The following is a 16,991-nucleotide window of genomic DNA, read 5'->3' on the forward strand; positions in this document are numbered from 1 at the left end:
ACCACGACTACGAAGGTGGTCCTGGTCGTGGTAATGTCAAGGGATCGAGAAAGCTGAAACTCACTGTTGCCTGTGGAAGGGCCGAGCCTCCTGTTTCCCTTAACTGTGCCCCATGTCTAGTATCTTCTATCCAGGTTAAACTCACACATCACTACAGGGTGGCCACCTTCCTACAACCACTGTGGGTGGTCCTTCTGCAGGAGGCACTGAATGATAAACCCAGAAGGGACTCAGGAGTCAGGTGACTCAACCACTTCATTGCACAGACTTGGCCACTAGCTTCCAACCACCCAGCAAGTGTGTGAACAGCCCCGAAAACGGGCTTTTGGCCACAGCCCAGTGCAGAGCAACATGGGGGCCTCAACGGAGGGTCTCGACGTTTCTGCTGTATTTCCCTTACGTTCATCGTGATTTTTCCCAAGGACACTGTGTCTCTCTCCACTGTCACCTGCACACACTTTTTCTCAGACTGTATTCATGACTTGGCTCACACCAGTCTTCAGTGCCAGAATTCCTTTAATTTCTTCTCTATGCACCCAGGTTCCACCATTCCTTAAAGGCAGGCTTAGATTGCACGTTTCCAAGAAACCCCCCCCAGCCTCCCGCTCTGAGGCCCTCTATCCCCTGTGCTCCTGGCACACAGGCTCTCTGGCATTGTTCTGCCCCACAGACATTGACTGACTCTTAGGCACTAGCGCTCCAAGTAGCTTACAAGCAGTTTCAGTTGACAAACATTTGCAGGCAATCCTACCTTGTGCTAAACTGGCATTTCCCAAACATTTGTTCCTTGTTTTATTGTTTTTGCCTCATCCCATTTATCCACCTACCATACGTCAATCTTTGCTCATCAAGGGGTCTAAAACAGATGGTGGTGGCATTATGTAGCCGTGGCAACTGTTTTGGAAGACAGTTGAAAAGAGATGAGAGGAGGCAAGCGCCAAGAAGAAGCTGGCAAGGAAGCAGGAGGAAGTAGCTGGAAGCCGAGTTTCCTCACCTGTGGGAACAGGCAGCATGAGAGCCTGGAAGGACACACTGTACCATATCAAGGTGTCGGCCTTCCTTTTCCTCCTCCTCTTCCTCCTTGGGCATGTTATGGAGAAACCCCAGGGAAAGTGACTCCACCCGATGACAGTTCTCAATGCAAAAGGAAGAAACCACGTGATCCATTCTGGTGGAGAGATTGATCTCAATCTTGGGGAAATAGTCCATGGCCCTTTGCACGAAGTCCTCCTCCTGCATCTCGTACAAACAGTAGAACAATTCCAGCTGGCTGGGCTGGATCTGCAGCTTCTTGGCTTTGGCTTTCACTTCAATCCATTTCAACAGCTCCAGCCTGATTTGCTGAGAGATCTTGCAACTTAATTTCTTCTCCAAGTAGCAGGTCCTCTCCTGGTTTACCAGGCCAAAGAGGAAACGTACAACAAAAATCAAATACCCCTTTTCGAATTTGCCATAGTTTTCCAGAAGGACTGTCACGTCTCGGCTGGGAAGCTTCAAACGACTCCCTGGAACGTTGGTCCTTCCTTCCTTTTCCTCTTCCAGCAGGTAGTACATGGCGGCAAAGAACTCCTGGAAAGTCATGTGGATGAAGCTGTAGAACTTCTCGCAGTCCACTTCCTTCTGGAACAGGTTCATCCTCAGGAAAGCAGACACATCCGCCTTCTGCAGCCCATGATTCCTGAGGTCAGACTCCTCAAATAGGATTTTCTGGTTCCAGATTCCATCTGCAGCCAAAGAGCAGAGCCCCCAGAGGTGGGAGCAGAGGCGGTGCTCCTGGCTCCCTCCCCGGGGCTGCAGCAAACTGGAAAGGAAGAAGGTATACACCGCAGTGGTGGTCTTGGATGTCTGGGCAAGGCTCTTGCCACTCTCCATCTGCTGTTTCAGTCCAGTGCACACGATCCAGCAGACCAGGGGGATGAAGCACATGGTGAAGAGGACCTCGTTCTCCTGAATCAGACTGAAGGCTGCCCTGGCTTGGGCCTCATCAGAGAAGTACTTGAAGAAGTATTCTTTCCTTTTGGCCTCGGAGAAACCCAGGATCTCCACATGCCGAGGATGGTCCAGCAAGTGCTGCAGTTTCTCCAGGGCCACAGGTCTCGTGGTGATGAGCAGAGAGGCCTCGGGAAGGAGCTTCTTTCTGATGAGGCTGCTCAGGAGAATGTCTCCCCGCTCGGCCTTCTGCCAGTCAGTGCAGAGCGGTCCTATGTGCTCGTCAAAGGCACCCTGCAGCTCGTCAAAGCCGTCCATGAGGAAGAGGATTCTGGAGGGCTTGCTCACGATCTTGCGGATGGGTGGGTTTGGGTCAGGGCAGCAGCTCATGATCAGGTCCCCCAGGCTCCTCTGTGTCACAAGGCTTACCTCCCGACAGTGGATATAGAACAGATAGTCAAACCTGTCTTGGTAGAGTGTTCCCGACGCCCAGTCCAACATAATCTTCCTGGCCAGGATTGTTTTCCCAATCCCTGCCGCTCCCTGGAACACCACGGTGTGCACAGGCTCAGAGTGCTCATCATCGGGGTCAAACAGCAACTCCATCTTAATGGGACTCACGGGGCTCTCCCACGTCTTGGTCTTGCCGATGGCCAGAAGCTCGTGCTCCCTCTCCTGCTGGCTCCGGTGTTCCTTGATGAGGCGCAGTGGTGTGTAGCGTTTGTTGAGGCTCACACTTTCACCCAGACGGGCATTCCTGTCTTCAATGCACTGGAATCTGCTTCTCATGTACTTTCTGTACTTCTTACAGTAATCTACGGCAAAGACAGGAAGTTAGGGGGAAAGGCCACACACATCTACCTGAGATGCGCTCTCAACAGGGGCCTGTCGTCGGAAGCAAGTGGCAACCGGAATAGAGAAATGGAAGGTGCAGCTTCTCTCCACTGGGTGGGAAAGCTGCCAAGAATCTCTGTTGTCAAGTTTTTCAGATACACAGTTGAGCAGAAGGCCTGTCTGTATGTGTAGCCACCAGCCCAAAGATTCTTTGAATCAATCTTATTCCTTTAAATAATCTACATCCCACGCCTTATCAAACTTGAAATGCCTAATCACCCCTGCTGGCTCTGGGACTGCAAGAGCCACACAAACATGAATGTGTTTCTTCAACTGACAATGGATTTCCTGAGACAGGCCTTTGCATCCTAAAGAGCAGGAACCTATAGTGTGGCCAAGTTACCCAGCTGCTCAGCTTCGCAGAGCCTCCTGAACCAGGCCTTAAAGCTCAACTAGAAGCACCACCCCAGGTGCTTACCTTTCTTCTTTTTACAAATAGAGATTCTCGAAAGGTACTCCAGTAAACCCATCCACTCCTCTTCAATGCTGTCTTCCTGGCATATCACGGTGGAATTAGAAACACGTGCATTATCTGAACCTAAAAGGGAAAAAAAGGTGTCAAAACCCAGAACTATTATCACAGAGGATGCAACTGAAACCTGGCCTAATATTTGGCATGAGAGAAGAGACCCCAAACATCCCCCAAATCAAAACACGGCTCTGAGTTGCAGAGGACAGGCGTTCAGTCAAAAGTCTAGTTGGGAGCATTTCTGCACTCCTAGTCTCAAAACAACTTCTGCTGTCCACCTGCCAAGCATGCATCCCCACTGTCCCCAGTCTCAGAATCTCTTCCTCAGGCCTGGAAATCAATCAGCAAACATGTGAAGCAGGCTAAGTTTCTTTTACCCTCGTTTGCTTTTGCCTGACCCTGGCAGCCTGATTGTGAGGGCATCTCCAAGCTCTCCTATATCCCCAGGGCAGCCGTGGACTAAGAAAGGTCACCCTTCCCTGACCCCAGTTCCCTGCGATCCATTTCACACACATCTTCTATTGTCAAGTCTAGATGTCTGGTTCTTCAAGAGTGAGAATGACCAGTCTGTTTCATGCCTAATCTGGTGGTTGGGAATCCTGGCTGACTTTAGAATCACCCAGGAAGCTTTAAAAATACGGACTCCAGGACTCCATTCCCAGAGGTTCTTTTTTTCAGTCCTTCTGAGGTGAGGCCCAGGAACCATTACATACTAAAAGCTCCCAGGTGATTCCAACATGCATCTGTGTTGAGAATCACAAATCCAAACAGTCACTAGATAGCACATCCTAAGAAGGCATTCTATAGGAGAAATTCAGGTTAGGTAAAACAAGAGTTAGTCACTAGGGGAAATATATAAGACAGATAACTTCAGGTGGGCAGGAATCTATGAGGAACATTAAATGATTTTTTTTTTTCGTTTTTTTTTTTTTGAGACAGGGCCTCACTCTATTGCCCAGGCTGGAGTACAATGACACAATCACGGCTCACTGCAGCCTCAACCTCCTGGGCTCAAGTGAGCCTCCCACCTCAGCCTCCGGAACAGCTGAGACTATTGACACATGCCACCACGCCCAATTAATTTTTGCATTTTTTGTAGATACAGGTTCTCACTATGTTGCCCAGGCTGGTCTCAAACTCTTGGGCTCAAGCAATCCTCCCACCTTGGCCTCCTGAAGTGCTGGGATTACAGGCATGAGCTACTGTGCCCAGCCCATAAAGACCTCTGACAGCTGCCTACTTATTCTGAAAGTAAAGAAAGGTATTGGTAACCATGTCACAAAACAAAATCCAAACAATCTAAGCCAAAACCAAAACCTTATTCTTTTTATTTATTTTTTTTAAGAGACAGAGTCTTGCTTTGTCCCCTAGGCTGGAGGGCAGTGGCACAGTCACAGCTCACTCCAGCCTGGAACTCCTGAGCTCAAGTGATCCACCTACTTCAGCACCTGAGTAACTGGGACTTGGGTATGAGCCATCACAGTAGATTAGCCAAAGTCTATTACCTGAAACCTAACCCCACCCCAGGAAACAAATAAACAAACTTCTGACCCTAGTTATAACTTCTCTGCCTCAAAATCCAGACATGGAAGCTAAGATGGTATAGTGGTTAAGAGCTGGGCTTTGATCAAAGACACACTCTGCTTTTTGCCCCAGCTCTGGGTATGGCTAGAAAGAAGGCCTGGGCCAGTCAGAATCTCTTCCAGGTTCACTTCATTCACTTGCAGGAGGGATAAAACCAGAAGCTATTTCATGGGGTTCTTGAATGTGCCACAAAATTCATAAAAACTGCTTAGCAAAGTACTTCTACAGTTGTGATTATGACACTTTCCTTTGGGTATGTGAGTATATAAGTACTAACGCAATGATAATTGCTTTATTTATTTATTCAGAGATGAGGTCTCACTATGTTGCTCAGGCAGGGTTTGAACTCCTGGGCTCAAGCGATCCTCCCGCCTTAGCCTCCTGAGTAGCTGGGACTACAGGTGAGAGTCATTGCGGAAGTCGGTTTCTGATCTCCCCCGGCTGCACACGCCTGTTTCCTCAGTGTCATTACACCCACACTGCTGCCCTGCCTTAACATGTGTCTCCCTATCCACTGACTCATTTTTATTTCTCCTTCCCATCACTACCGGCTCCACATCATCATCCTGCAATACCCTGCCCTTCTCTGAGCCCTGCCTTTGCCTAGAACACAAGACAAAAGAAAGAATCTTATCCTCAATGTGTACATGGGGATTAAGAGAATTTCTTTCACATTCCAATTTCCAAAGTGATGGTGAAAGGAAAGGCTTCTGCCACAAACTCCACGGTTCTTCGAGGAGAGAGGCTGCCCTCTGGGCCATAGGAAGCAGAGGCCCAAGCCTGTTGACCACACAGCATACACTGGACAAAACATGTGATCTGAGGAGCTGGATGGAGGACTGGAGGCGGGTCCAGGCACTGCTGAGATTCGGATAAAGAGGAACTAATCATGGCAGGTGCCCAGGGGGTAGGTACACTCTGCAATGGCTTTTTAAAGGAGTTAGAGAAAACAGTTTGCCTCCACCTTCTCATAGCACTACCATGAGAGGGGAAAAGAGGAAGAAACCAAGACAATAAAAGAGATTTTTATTTTTTGAAACGGAGTCTTGCTCTTTAGCCCAGGCTGGAGTGCAGTGGTGCAATCTCAGCTCACTGCAACCTCCACTCCTCGGGTTCAAGCGATTCTCCCACCTCAGGCCAGCCTCCTGAGTAGCTGGGATTACAGGCTCCCACCACCACGCCCGGCTAATTGTTTTTGTATTTTTAGTAGAGATGGGGTTTTGCCATGTTGGCCAGGCTGGTGTTGAACTCCTGACCTCAGGTGATCCACCCACTTTAGCCTCACAAAGTGCTGGAATTACAGGCATGAGCCACCATGCCCGGCCAAGAAATTATTAAAAAAAAAAAATACTAACTTCTGTGCATCAAAGGACACAGTTAACAGAATGAAAAGACAACCCACAGAATGGGAGAAAATATTTGTAAATCATATATCTAACATGAGGTTAATATCTAGAATATATAAAGAACTCCTACAAGGCAACAACAAAAACCAAATCTGATCTGAAAATGAGAAAAGAACTTGAACAGAACTTTCTCTGAAGAAGCTCTAAAAATGGCCAACAAGCACACAAAAAGGTGCTCAGCATCACTTACCATTAGGGGAATGGAAATCAAAACTACAGTGAGATACCACCTCACACTCATTGGAATGGCTACTATAAAAAAGGAAAAATAAATAAAAATAACATGTCCTCTTAGGATATGGAGAAATTGGAACCCTTGTGTGCTACTGGTGGGAAATGGCACAGATGGTATCTAAAACAGTAGAGCAGTTCCTCAAAATATCAAACAGAATTACCATATGATTCAGAAATTTCACTTCTGAGTATACACCCCAAATAATTCAAAGCAGGGTCTTGAAGAGATATTTGTGCACCGACACTCATAACAGCATTAACAATAACAAAAACGTAGAAGTAATCCAGGTGTCCATCAACAGATAACTAAGCAAAATTTGGTATATGCATACCATGGAGTATTTATACAGTCTTTTTTAAAGGAAGGGAATTCTGACACGTGATACAACATAGTTGAACCCTGAGGACATTATGCTGAGTGAAATAAACCACTCATAAAGGAAAAAAATGCTGTATGTTTCTCCACTTACATGAGGTACCCAGAGTAGTAAGATTCACAGAGGTGGCAAATAGAAAGGTGGTTACCAGGGCTAGGAGAATGAGGCAAGGGGGAGTTACTGTCCAACGGGTGAGGAGTTTCAGTTTTGCAAGACGAAAACAGTTCTGGAGATTGGTTGCACAATTTGAGTGTACCTAACACTACTGAACTGTACATTTAAATATTATTAAGGCCAGGCACGGTGGCTCACACCTATAATCCCAACATTTTGCGAGGCCAAGGCAGGCGGATCACCTGAGGTCGGGAGTTTGAGACCAGCCTGAGCAACATGGAGAAACCCCATCTCTATTAAAAATACAAAATTAGCCGGGCGTGGAGGCGCAACGCCTGTAGTCCCAGCTACGTGGGAGGCTGAGGCAGGAGAATCGCTTGAACCCGGGAGGTGGAGGTTGCAGTGAGCCAAGATCGCGCCACTGCACTCCAGCCTGGGCAACAAGAGCAACTCCGTCTCAAAAAAAAAAAAAAAATTAAGGTGGAAAATTGTACATGATGTGCACTTCGCCACAATTTTTTTTAAAGTCTTCCTTCCACTCACCCCACTTCGGCTCATCTCTTTTTGCTTTCTCATAAAGGTCTCTCCTGTTGATGGCAGCAAAGATCCACACGGCCATGGCCCACGCCTTCTCCTCCCCATTGAAGTCAATCATTAGCGTGGCTAGATCCACGTGATCTGCCTTCTCTGTCTGACCCCTCGGGAGGGAGATGCAGCCCTTCTGAGGAGGATAGTCCTCTAAGTGCATCTTGAATTTCTTCAAGTCCACATCCTCCAGGTCCTCCAGGTACCTGGCCAGCTTGCAGCGGGTGCTTTCCATCTTCATCTGCAGCCGTTCTCAGGGTCCTTAGGCTTCGGTCCTCACTAAGATACCAGGCAGTGAACACGGCATACGGATGAGTCTTTTTTAAAGTCTCCACTTTGAGAGAGATAAATTATCAAAAACTCAGCAAACAGACAGAAAAAAAAAGTTCACATGACTGTAACAAGTCATAATCGTTAATTTTGAAAAGTTAGCCAAGGCCAGCCACAGTGGCTCACACCTGTAATCCCAGCACTTTGGGAGGCTGAGGTAGGCAGATCACCTGAGCTGAGGAGTTCAAGACCAGCCTGGCCAACATGGCGAAACTGCGTCTCTACTAAAAATACAAAAATTAGCTGGGTGTGGTGGTGGGTGCCTGTAATCCCAGCTACGCAGGAAGTTGAGGTACAACAACTGATTGAACCCGGGAAGTGGAGGTTACAGTAAGCCAAGATCACGCCACTGCACTCCAGCCTGGGTGACACAGGGAGACTCCACCTCAAAAAAAAAAAAAAATCAGCCAAATGCTTACCAGAAAGTTCTCCTGTTGCCTCGATCTAGGAGTGTGTTCTGAGCTATGGAAGAAAGGCTTCCCTACGCAGGGAAAAATATGTAAACACGTCCATAAACAGGATTGTATTACAGTTTACAGTGAACAACCAGTTCATGATGCCATCTTGACACATCAGCAAGAAAACTTTTGTCCCGTTGATTACGGGGCTACAATGTTGGATGAGCTCTTCACTATTCCTCCACTTCAGTTTCCTCATCTATAAAATGAGAAAGCAGAAGAGAATGTTCTCAGTTCCTCCAAACCGAAGGCTCTAGCTCTTTGCTTCTGTTTTCATGAGGGAAGAGGGATGCGAGACAATAGAAGGAGAAGGCCAGGAGGTGAGTAACTGTGTTGATAGCAGAGCAGGACATGGCTAGGGAGAGAGGAGAGAGAACATAAAAGCTTGCAGAGGAGGGGATGGTCTTTGACTGCACTTCTATCAACCAGTGGTTTGAAGTAAGATGAAGCTGGGAGTGCATAACGGAGAATAATAAAAACATGCATCCCTGTAATCCCAGCACTGGGAGGCCGACGTGGGTGGATCACCTGAGGTCAGGAGTTGGACATCAGCCTGACCAACACGGAGAAACCCTGTCTCTACTAAAAATACAAAAATTAGCTGGGCATGGTGGCGGCACCTATAATCCCAGCTACTCGGGAGGCTGAGGCAGGAGAATTGCTTGAATCTGGGAGGCTGAGGTTGCGACGAGCCAAGATCACGCCACTGCACTCCAGCCTGGGCATTAAGAGCAAAACTCTGTCTCAAAAAATAAAATAAAATAAATAAAAACATACATCTATCTAATGTCTCCTTGCAAAATCTGCAATTATCATTATAATTCACATTAATTTAGACCTTTCCACAGGCTAGGCGCTCACTGTTTTTCCCCATCTAACCTGCACAGAGCTCTATGAGGTGCATCTAATCCTAGCCCATTTTATAGATGCATAAACTGAGTCTTAGGGGGACTAAGAAGCCTGCCGAGGGGCTTGGAGCCAGGAAGGAGCAGAGCCAGGATTTTGACTAGAGCTGTGAGACCATGTCTTCCATCACTTGTTTCAGTCAGACAAAGACAAAGACAACAAAATAGATGACTAAAAGACACACTTTCCCAGCATTTATCACAGGTATTTCACTGCAGCATTCACCAACATAGTCTTCCCAACTAGACTTTGAGTTCCACAAAAACTAGCAATCACCTGCTGTATCTTTAGATCTTCCATATCTCCTAGAGCCTGGCTGGACAAACAAGCTGGCTTTGTTTGGAATTGCTCCCTCCTTGATCCCTTGATTATACTGTATTTGGCAAAGCACCTCAACCCAAAGCCATAAATAACACTCAAGGGAGGGAGAGAACCTGGAGAACAGTGGAGCTCTCCAAACTGGAATTTCTGTGACTGTAGTTCAATGTCAAGACGCCCCAGACTCACTCATCTCTCCCGTCCCATCTCCATTCCTGCCTATCTACTCCTCGCCTCCTGAGCCCTGCAAACCCAGCCCTGTGCATCCTGAGGTGACTGCTCTCCAGACAGCCCTATGAGCTCTGCATACCCTCCCAGCTCCTGCCCCATCAGTCCTTCAATCCGCATCAGGATTCTGCCTTTCTTCTGTGCTCCTTCCACCCTAACACCAGCACAATATCTGCTGCCCTTTGGTTTTTAAGGAGGTTTGTTTCCTTCTATGTATCCCATGCATCTTCTCCCCTGGGAGGGAGACTGGGCAAATCTGCTGAAGTCATGGGTGTAAACTATGCTTGCTGCCCCGTCCTCTCCCCTTTCCCCCACCACATACACACACATGCACTTGCACACGTAGAGCCCAAATGATGATAAAAGAACATTCCAGAAATGTTGTTGAAGCACAAACTTGGAGCTAGCAGAAGAAATTGCTAGTGCATTAACCAAGACAAGTTCTGCCCTCTCAACACAACCTCCCCCACTGCTCTCCCAGTCCTGTCGCCTACCCTGCCCCACGGAGTTGGACTTACCCAGATGCCAGCCTCAGGAACAGCTAGAGAGGAAATGCAATGAATTTATAGCAGTCACAGCCCCAGAAGGGGCAGGAAGGATGTGGTCCCCACTTACATCATAGCAGAGGCAGAGAAACTAATGGTTACTCACATAGCTGGATTTTCCAAACGGGATCAACAGTATTGTCAAAGCCGTGTCTCGGTTCCATAGTTGGGTTCACCTTGCTCTCCTCTGAGGCACCCCACAGAAGCAGGGTGGCAGGCCAGTATAAGATGGGGCTAGGGGTTGAATTGGCAGTGCTAAACGGATGTTGCCTCTGACACTGCCCGCTGCAACAGCTCCAATGACAGCGAGGGAAGTGAAACTAAGGACATGCCATGTGAGCGAGTAAAGAATCCAGAGCATGACCTGACCCAGCCTTCAAACTCCAGAGTCCATGCCCTGTCCACTCACAGCAAGGTGGCTGGAAGGCAGTACAAGTTCTCTCCGTCATGTTCTACTTTTAAAGCACAAATTTTACTCCCTGACTTATTGACTCACCTGTTCCACTAACACTTATGGAATGGCTGGTGTGTGCCAGGCATGCACACAAAGCCTCACCTTGAGTAGCTTGAGGAGAGACACACACAGACCTACTCTGCAGCTCCATGAGACAGCCACAGGATCACAGCTGGCAAAGGCACAAGTTCAACAGAGCTTGGTGGGTGAGAGGCACTTGCTCAGCCTCTGGGTGAGTGACAAGGACGAGCGCCCAGTTCAGTGGAGGGATGTCAGCAAATGACTGGGTCTCTCTGTGCCTCTATCTGTAAAATGGTGACAATAATCGCCTGCTACTTCTTTAGATCTTCCCAATCTCCTAGACTCAGGATGGGTGAACAAGTGGCTTCGCTTGGAATTCTTCCCTCCTTGATCCCTTCATTATGCTGCATTTGACCAAGCACTACATCAACCCAAATAATGGCACCTATCCTAGAAGGCTGTCAGAAAACACTGAGTGACTGGCTAAACATGAGGCCTTTAAAACAGAGCCTGGCACAGAGAAGCTAAAAGAAGCAGTTGGTTCCGATGACCACCACCTTTCTACAGAATTGCAGAGAGAATGCTCTACAAAATGAGAGACGCATCTAGTCCTGCTCAGGGGCATGAGAGCAGACCTGAGTCTCCGTGAACCAGACGAAGGTGTCATTCAGGGCCGGGCCCGGGGCAGCAGCGGCAAAAACTTCAGGTGCTGAAGCTAGAGAGAAAGCAGACCAAATATGCTCCAAAAGAAAGGAGCTCAGGCTGGGCGCAGGGGCTCATGCCTATAATCCCAACGCAAAATGGATTAAAGATCTAAACATAAGATCTAAAACTGTAAAACTCCTAGAAGAAAACACAGAAGAAGCCAGGCATGGTGGCTCATGCCTGTAATCCCAGCACTCTTGGAGGCCGAAGCAGGAGGATCACTTTAGGCCAGAAGTTCACGATCAGCCTGGGCAACATAGTGAGACTTTGTCTCTACAAAATAAAAACAAAATTAGCCAGGCATGGTGGTGTGCACCTGTAGCCCAGCTACTCAGGAGGCCAAGGCAAGAAGATCACTTGAGCCCAGGAATTTGAGGTAACAGTGAGCTGTAATGACTCTACTGCATTCCAGCCTGGGTGACAGAATGAGAGCCAATCTCTAAACAAATTAAAAACTAAAAATAAAAAATAGATAACAGAGGAGAAAACTTCTTGATATTAGCCTTGGCATGGATATTTTAATGTCTCACCAAAAGCAAAGGAACAAAAGTAAAGATAAATAAGTGGGAATACATCAAACTAAAAAGTTCCTGTATAGCAAAAGAAACAATCAACAGAGTGAAAAGGCAGCCAACAAATTGGAAGAAAATATTTTTAAGCCATATATCAGATAAGTAGTTAATATCCAAAATATGTAAGCAATTCACACAACTCAATAGCATAAAACAAATAATCTGATTTTTAAAATGAAGAAATGACCTGAATAGACATTTCTCCAAAGAAACAAAAATGGCCAACATGTATACGAAAAAGTGCTCAACATCACTAATCATCAGGGATATGCAAACCAAACCCACAATGAGGTACCACCTCAAACCTGTTAGGATAGCTATTATCAAAACGACAAGAGACAAACGTTGACTCGGGCATGAAGAACAGGGAACCCTTGCACGCTGCTGCTGAGAATGCAGACTGGTGCAGCCATTGCAGAAAACAATAAGGAGGCTCCTAAAGAAATTAAAAATAGAACTGCCATATGACCCAGTAATCCTTCTTCTGAGTGTCTATCCAAAGGAAATAAAATCACCACCTCACAAAGACATCTGTGCACCCATGTTCATAGCAGCATTATTCACCATGGTCCAGATAGGCACACAACCCAGGTGTCTGTTGACAGATTAATAAATAAAGAGTTTAGGGCATATATACACAATACAATATTAGTTAGTATTAAAAATTGAGGCCGGGCGCGGTGGCTCAAGCCTGTAATCCCAGCACTTTGGGAGGCCGAGACGGGCGGATCACGAGGTCAGGAGATCGAGACCATCCTGGCTAACACAGTGAAACCAAACGCCGTCTCTACTAATAAAAGGTATTAAAAACTAGCCGGGCGAGGTGGCGGGCGCACTGTAGTCCCAGCTACTTGGGAGGCTGAGGGCAGGAGAAGTGGCCTGAACCCGGGAGGCGGAGCTCTGCAGTGACTGGAGATCCGGCCACTGCACTCCAGCCTGGGCCACAGAGAGAGACTTCTGTCAAAAAAAAAAAAAAAAAAATTATAAACCTGAAATTTGTTAAGAGAGATTTAAGACGTTTTCACCACACACAATAAAGATTATTATGTGAGATGGTGGCTATGTTAACTCATGTTAGTTTGCTTGACTGCAGCAATCATTTCACTATGTATATCAAACCGCCATGTTATACACCTTAAATATGCACAACAAAATAAATATTCGCACCTTTTTCATGCACAGGCCCGTGAGCACTTATAAGCATATAGCTACCTACCCACCACCACAACCAAGACACAGAGCACCTGCATCGGCTGCACACGTTCCCTGTGCAGCCTCTGTCCCCATCCACTGTGCTGCCGCATAGTCAGCCTCTGTCCCCACCCGCAGCCCCACTTCCTCCACCTGCTAAAGCATTGCCTTTTCCACAGTGTCACATAAACAGTGTGCAGCCTTTGGTGAGCGAGTCCGCTCACTTCATATGATGCATATGAGATTCAGATCAGTAGCTCGTTCCTTTTTACTGCAGTAAAGTATTTCATGGGATGGATAGGCCACAATTTGGTTTTCCATTCCCTAGGCCAAGGACATTTGGGCTGTTTCCAGGTTTTGGCAATTGTCAATTAAGCCACTGTCAATCATGCAGCTGGTGAACTGGCTGCAATTATGTAAGGACATCAGTCACTCGGGGCAGTGGGAAGCTCATGAGAAATGGATGAGGTTTCCAGCCTTCGCTGCTTTACTCTCCACTGAATGCTGTGACCACTCCAGTGGCCCGACTCCTTGCCTGCGACCCTCACCTCAGCTTTCCTGTGAGGTTCAAATAAAACAATACCTGATCTACAATACATTATTGTAGAGAGGAAAAAACAAATAAAATAATACCTGACAGCAAAATGTAAAGTGTACAGTAGTATTCAAATTGTAGGCCAGTTTCAGTGGCTCAAACCTTTAATCCCAATGCTTCGGGAGGCTGAGGCAGGAGGATCACTTGAAGCCAGGGGGCCAAGAGCAGCCTGGACAACATAGTGAGACCCCATCTCCACAAAAAATTTAAAAAATTAAAAAATAGATAGATGTGGTAGTGCATGCCTGTAGTACCAGCTACTCAGGATGCTGAGATAGGAGAATCACTTGAGCCCAGGAAATTGAGACTGCAGTGAGCTAGGATTGTGCCACCACACTCTAGCCTGGGTGACAGCGTGAGACCCTATATAAAACAAAAGGTAGATTAAGAATCTTGAAAAGGGCCGGGCGCGGTGGCTCAAGCCTGTAATCCCAGCACTTTGGGAGGCCGAGACGGGCGGATCACGAGGTCAGGAGATCGAGACCATCCTGGCTAACACGGTGAAACCCCGTCTCTACTAAAAAGACAAAAAACTAGCCGGGCGAGGTGGCGGCGCCTGTAGTCCCAGCTACTCGGGAGGCTGAGGCAGGAGAATGGCGTGAACCCGGGAGGCGGAGCTTGCAGTGAGCTGAGATCTGGCCACTGCACTCCAGTCTGGGTGACAGAGCGAGACTCCGTCTCAAAAAAAAAAAAAAAAAGAATCTTGAAAAGATACTCTCATCATATATAAAAACTTGTCAATGAAAGACCACCATACTCTGTGTGTTATTATGCATTCTGAAAAAAATTTGTTTCAGATTTGGGAATATCAAAATCAACACAAATAAATAAGTCAACTCACAAAAGTAAAACGTAGTGATTTTCCATGCATCATTCATGCAAAAAAAAAAAAACATAAATAATAATAATTTACTCTTGTACATTTAAGAAAAATAACTACTTCCATTAAATATCCAAAGCTCACTTAAATGGACTGGAACTCACAGCACTAAATTCCAAACTAAAATTGCATGAATGATTTCAAGTTGAATACAGCAGAGGAAACAAACAAGCAAAAATGTAAATACACACTGAGCAATGAATAGCTGGTGTAAGATCTAGACTGAGCAATGAATAGCTGGTGCAAGATCCAGAATGAACAATGAATAGCTGGTGCAAGATCCAGAATGAACAATGAATAGCTGGTGTAAGGTCCAGACTGAGCAATGAATAGCTGGTGTAGGATCCAGAGGGTAAGGGGAAAAGAAACAGGGCTGGTATGGAGACTGGGAAAAGCACCGTTTTCATGGGTAGAAGTAGGCTGAGGAAATGTGATAGGAGATTTCTGAACCCCAAAATCCAGACACAAGACATGGAAGTATAGGTGTGGGGCTGGGCACAGTGGCTCATGCATGTAATCCCATCACTTTGGGAGGCCAAGGTGGGAGAGTTGCTTGAGCCCTGGAGTTCAAGACCAGCCTGGGAAAGACAGTGAGACGTCCATCTCTACAAAAGAGAAAATAAAAGCAAAATTAGCCAGGTGTGGTGTTGTGCGTCTATAGTCTCAGCTACTTGGGAGGCTGAGACAGCAGAATCGTTTGAGGCCAGGAGTTCAAGGATGTAGTGAGCTATGAGTGCACCACTGTACTCCAGCCTTGGTGACAGAGCAAGACCCTGTCTCAAAAAAAAAAAAAAAGAAGAAGAAGAAAGTATAGGTGAGGGAATGAGACCTAAAACACTGAAAGTTGAAAGTCAAGATTCCACGGGGAAGTCCAAAACAGAGCAGTAAGCTGAGGCAGGAGGATTGTTTGTGTCCAGGCCAGGCAACATAGTGAGAAAAAACAGAACGGTAATGACGCTGCAGTGCAGTGCTGACCCTACAGATAACCCTGAGCTCAGCTCCCACTGCTCACCACTGCTCTCTCTGTCCAGCAATGTGCTGATCCCTCCACTGGCAGCCTAGGGAGGAGGTCGTTATCCTTCTCAGTGAGTAACGAGAAGACATATTGCTTCCCTGAAGGAGAGATTCTCTTAGGCTGCAGAGGCTGGCGTTGCTTTTCATTTGCTCAAACCCACACTGCCCCACACAGTAGCATTTTAAGGGCTTAGTAAGCACACATGAGGAGCTGCTACTGCAAAGGGGATTCTGCTTGTCAGCCCTGGTCTGACAGCTCTGTCACGGGCAAGGGCACAATAGTATTCTATCAGGTATCAGGCAAGTTGGGCTAAGGCTATATATAGAGAGCGAGAGATTTTTTAAATGTATCACATGATGAACTTGCAGGACACTACGCTAAGTGAAATAAGCCAGGCATAGAAAAACAAATACTGCATGATCAGTCTTATATGTGCAATCTTTAAAAGGTCAAATACATAGAAACAGAGTAGAATGGTAGTGACCAGAAGGAGGAAATGGGAGGGATGAATAAGACTATAGATGCAATGTGCAACATGAGAACCATAGTTCATAGGATTGTATATTACAAATTTGCTAAGAGAGATTTTAGGTGTTCTTACTATGCTAAAAAAAACAAAAACAAAAAAACAAAAAAATAAAACAAAAACCTGTGAGGCAATGAATATGTTAACTTGCCTGACTATAGTAATCATTTCACTATGTATATGTATACCAATACATCACGTTGTGCACCTTAAATAAATATAATAAAAAGAGAAAAGATAAAATAAAACACACATTTGCACTGCCTAATACATGTGTAGACAAATCAGGAAGATCTATATTTGAAACTCGACACAGGAAATAGGAAAACAGAGAGGATTTATATTTTCTAGACCTTATTCGTTTCTGTATTGATTGACTTTTTTCCAACAAGCATACATAACTTTCTGATTAAAAAAAGAGAAAAGGAGGCCGGGCGCGGTGGCTCATGCCTGTAAGCCCAACACTTTGGGAAGCGGAGGCGGGTGGATCACCTGAAGTCAGGAGTTGGAGATCAGCCTGGCCAACATGGTGAAACCCCATCTCTACTAAAAATACAAAAATTAGCTGGGCTCGGTGGCGGGCACCTGTAATCCCAGCTACTCAGGAGGCTGAGGCAGCTTGAACCTGGGAGGTGGAGCTTGCAGTGAGCCGAGA

General features: G+C 46.4%; 1 protein-coding gene across 4 annotated transcripts in view; it reads right to left on the reverse strand.

Annotated features, from left to right (window-relative positions):
• The window catches only part of NLRP3 (NLR family pyrin domain containing 3), a 31,543-nt gene extending 20,920 nt beyond the window's left edge, over positions 1 to 10,623 (reverse strand). The window contains exons 1-5 of one of the 4 annotated variants that reach the window (XM_017894984.1): positions 10,484 to 10,623; positions 8,342 to 8,579; positions 7,551 to 7,871; positions 3,242 to 3,361; positions 995 to 2,744 (exon numbers count right to left, since the gene is read on the reverse strand). In XM_017894984.1, the coding sequence (XP_017750473.1) occupies positions 995 to 2,744; positions 3,242 to 3,361; positions 7,551 to 7,833 (2,153 nt within the window). In that variant the 5' untranslated portion in view covers positions 7,834 to 7,871; positions 8,342 to 8,579; positions 10,484 to 10,623. Of the gene's footprint in view, positions 1 to 994; positions 2,745 to 3,241; positions 3,362 to 7,550; positions 8,580 to 10,350; positions 10,374 to 10,483 lie in introns of those variants that run through there. The other 3 variants (XM_017894985.1, XM_017894982.1, XM_017894983.1) reach the window with 3 other exon arrangements.
• Between the last annotated feature and the right edge of the window lie 6,368 nt (positions 10,624 to 16,991).

This window comes from Rhinopithecus bieti, unplaced genomic scaffold (assembly GCF_001698545.2).
Source record: "Rhinopithecus bieti isolate Rb0 unplaced genomic scaffold, ASM169854v2 scaffold_26106, whole genome shotgun sequence".
Taxonomy (NCBI): Eukaryota; Metazoa; Chordata; class Mammalia; order Primates; family Cercopithecidae; genus Rhinopithecus; species Rhinopithecus bieti.